The 473-nt window shown below is 45.9% G+C and overlaps 1 protein-coding gene across 1 annotated transcript in view; it reads right to left on the reverse strand.

The window, feature by feature from the left end:
- The window catches only part of LOC119588112, a gene marked incomplete at its 5' end in the record, with an annotated part of 5529 nt that overhangs the window by 3712 nt on the left and 1344 nt on the right, over positions 1-473 (reverse strand). Inside the window, 1 exon segment of the mRNA XM_037936822.1 lies at positions 42-175. Coding sequence (XP_037792750.1) covers positions 42-175 — 134 coding nt within the window.

Below are 473 nucleotides of genomic sequence, written 5' to 3' on the forward strand. Positions count from 1 at the left end.
ACCTGTCCGTATTTGCATTCCCTCCCCACCTGCGTACGCACCTGTTCGCCCACGTGAGCGTGACGCCCTCAATCGCGGGCGTGCTGGCGACCTTGACACGGACGGTGGGCGGAGTCGGGTTTCCCTTGGTACTGGCCTGCACGTGCACGTAGGTCGGCCCGCCCTCAGCACGGATCTGGAGGCGAACGAATGGAGAGATGAGTATAAAATGATAAATAAGAGTAGATAAATGGACTGTGAATTGAGATATGCTACGTGTAAACGGATGAAGAAATGAATACAAAATGATTAAAAAAAGAGAATAGGGACATGCTACCTATAAACGCATAAATTGATAAATATAAACGGATAAATAGAGTAGATAGCTGGTAGTGAATAGGGGCATTCTCCTTATAAAAGGATGAAGAGATGTGTAAATAAAAAAAGGATAAATGAAACAGGCCGATGGATTGTGAATAGGGACATAGCACGCA

This window comes from Penaeus monodon, chromosome 23 (assembly GCF_015228065.2).
Source record: "Penaeus monodon isolate SGIC_2016 chromosome 23, NSTDA_Pmon_1, whole genome shotgun sequence".
Taxonomy (NCBI): Eukaryota; Metazoa; Arthropoda; class Malacostraca; order Decapoda; family Penaeidae; genus Penaeus; species Penaeus monodon.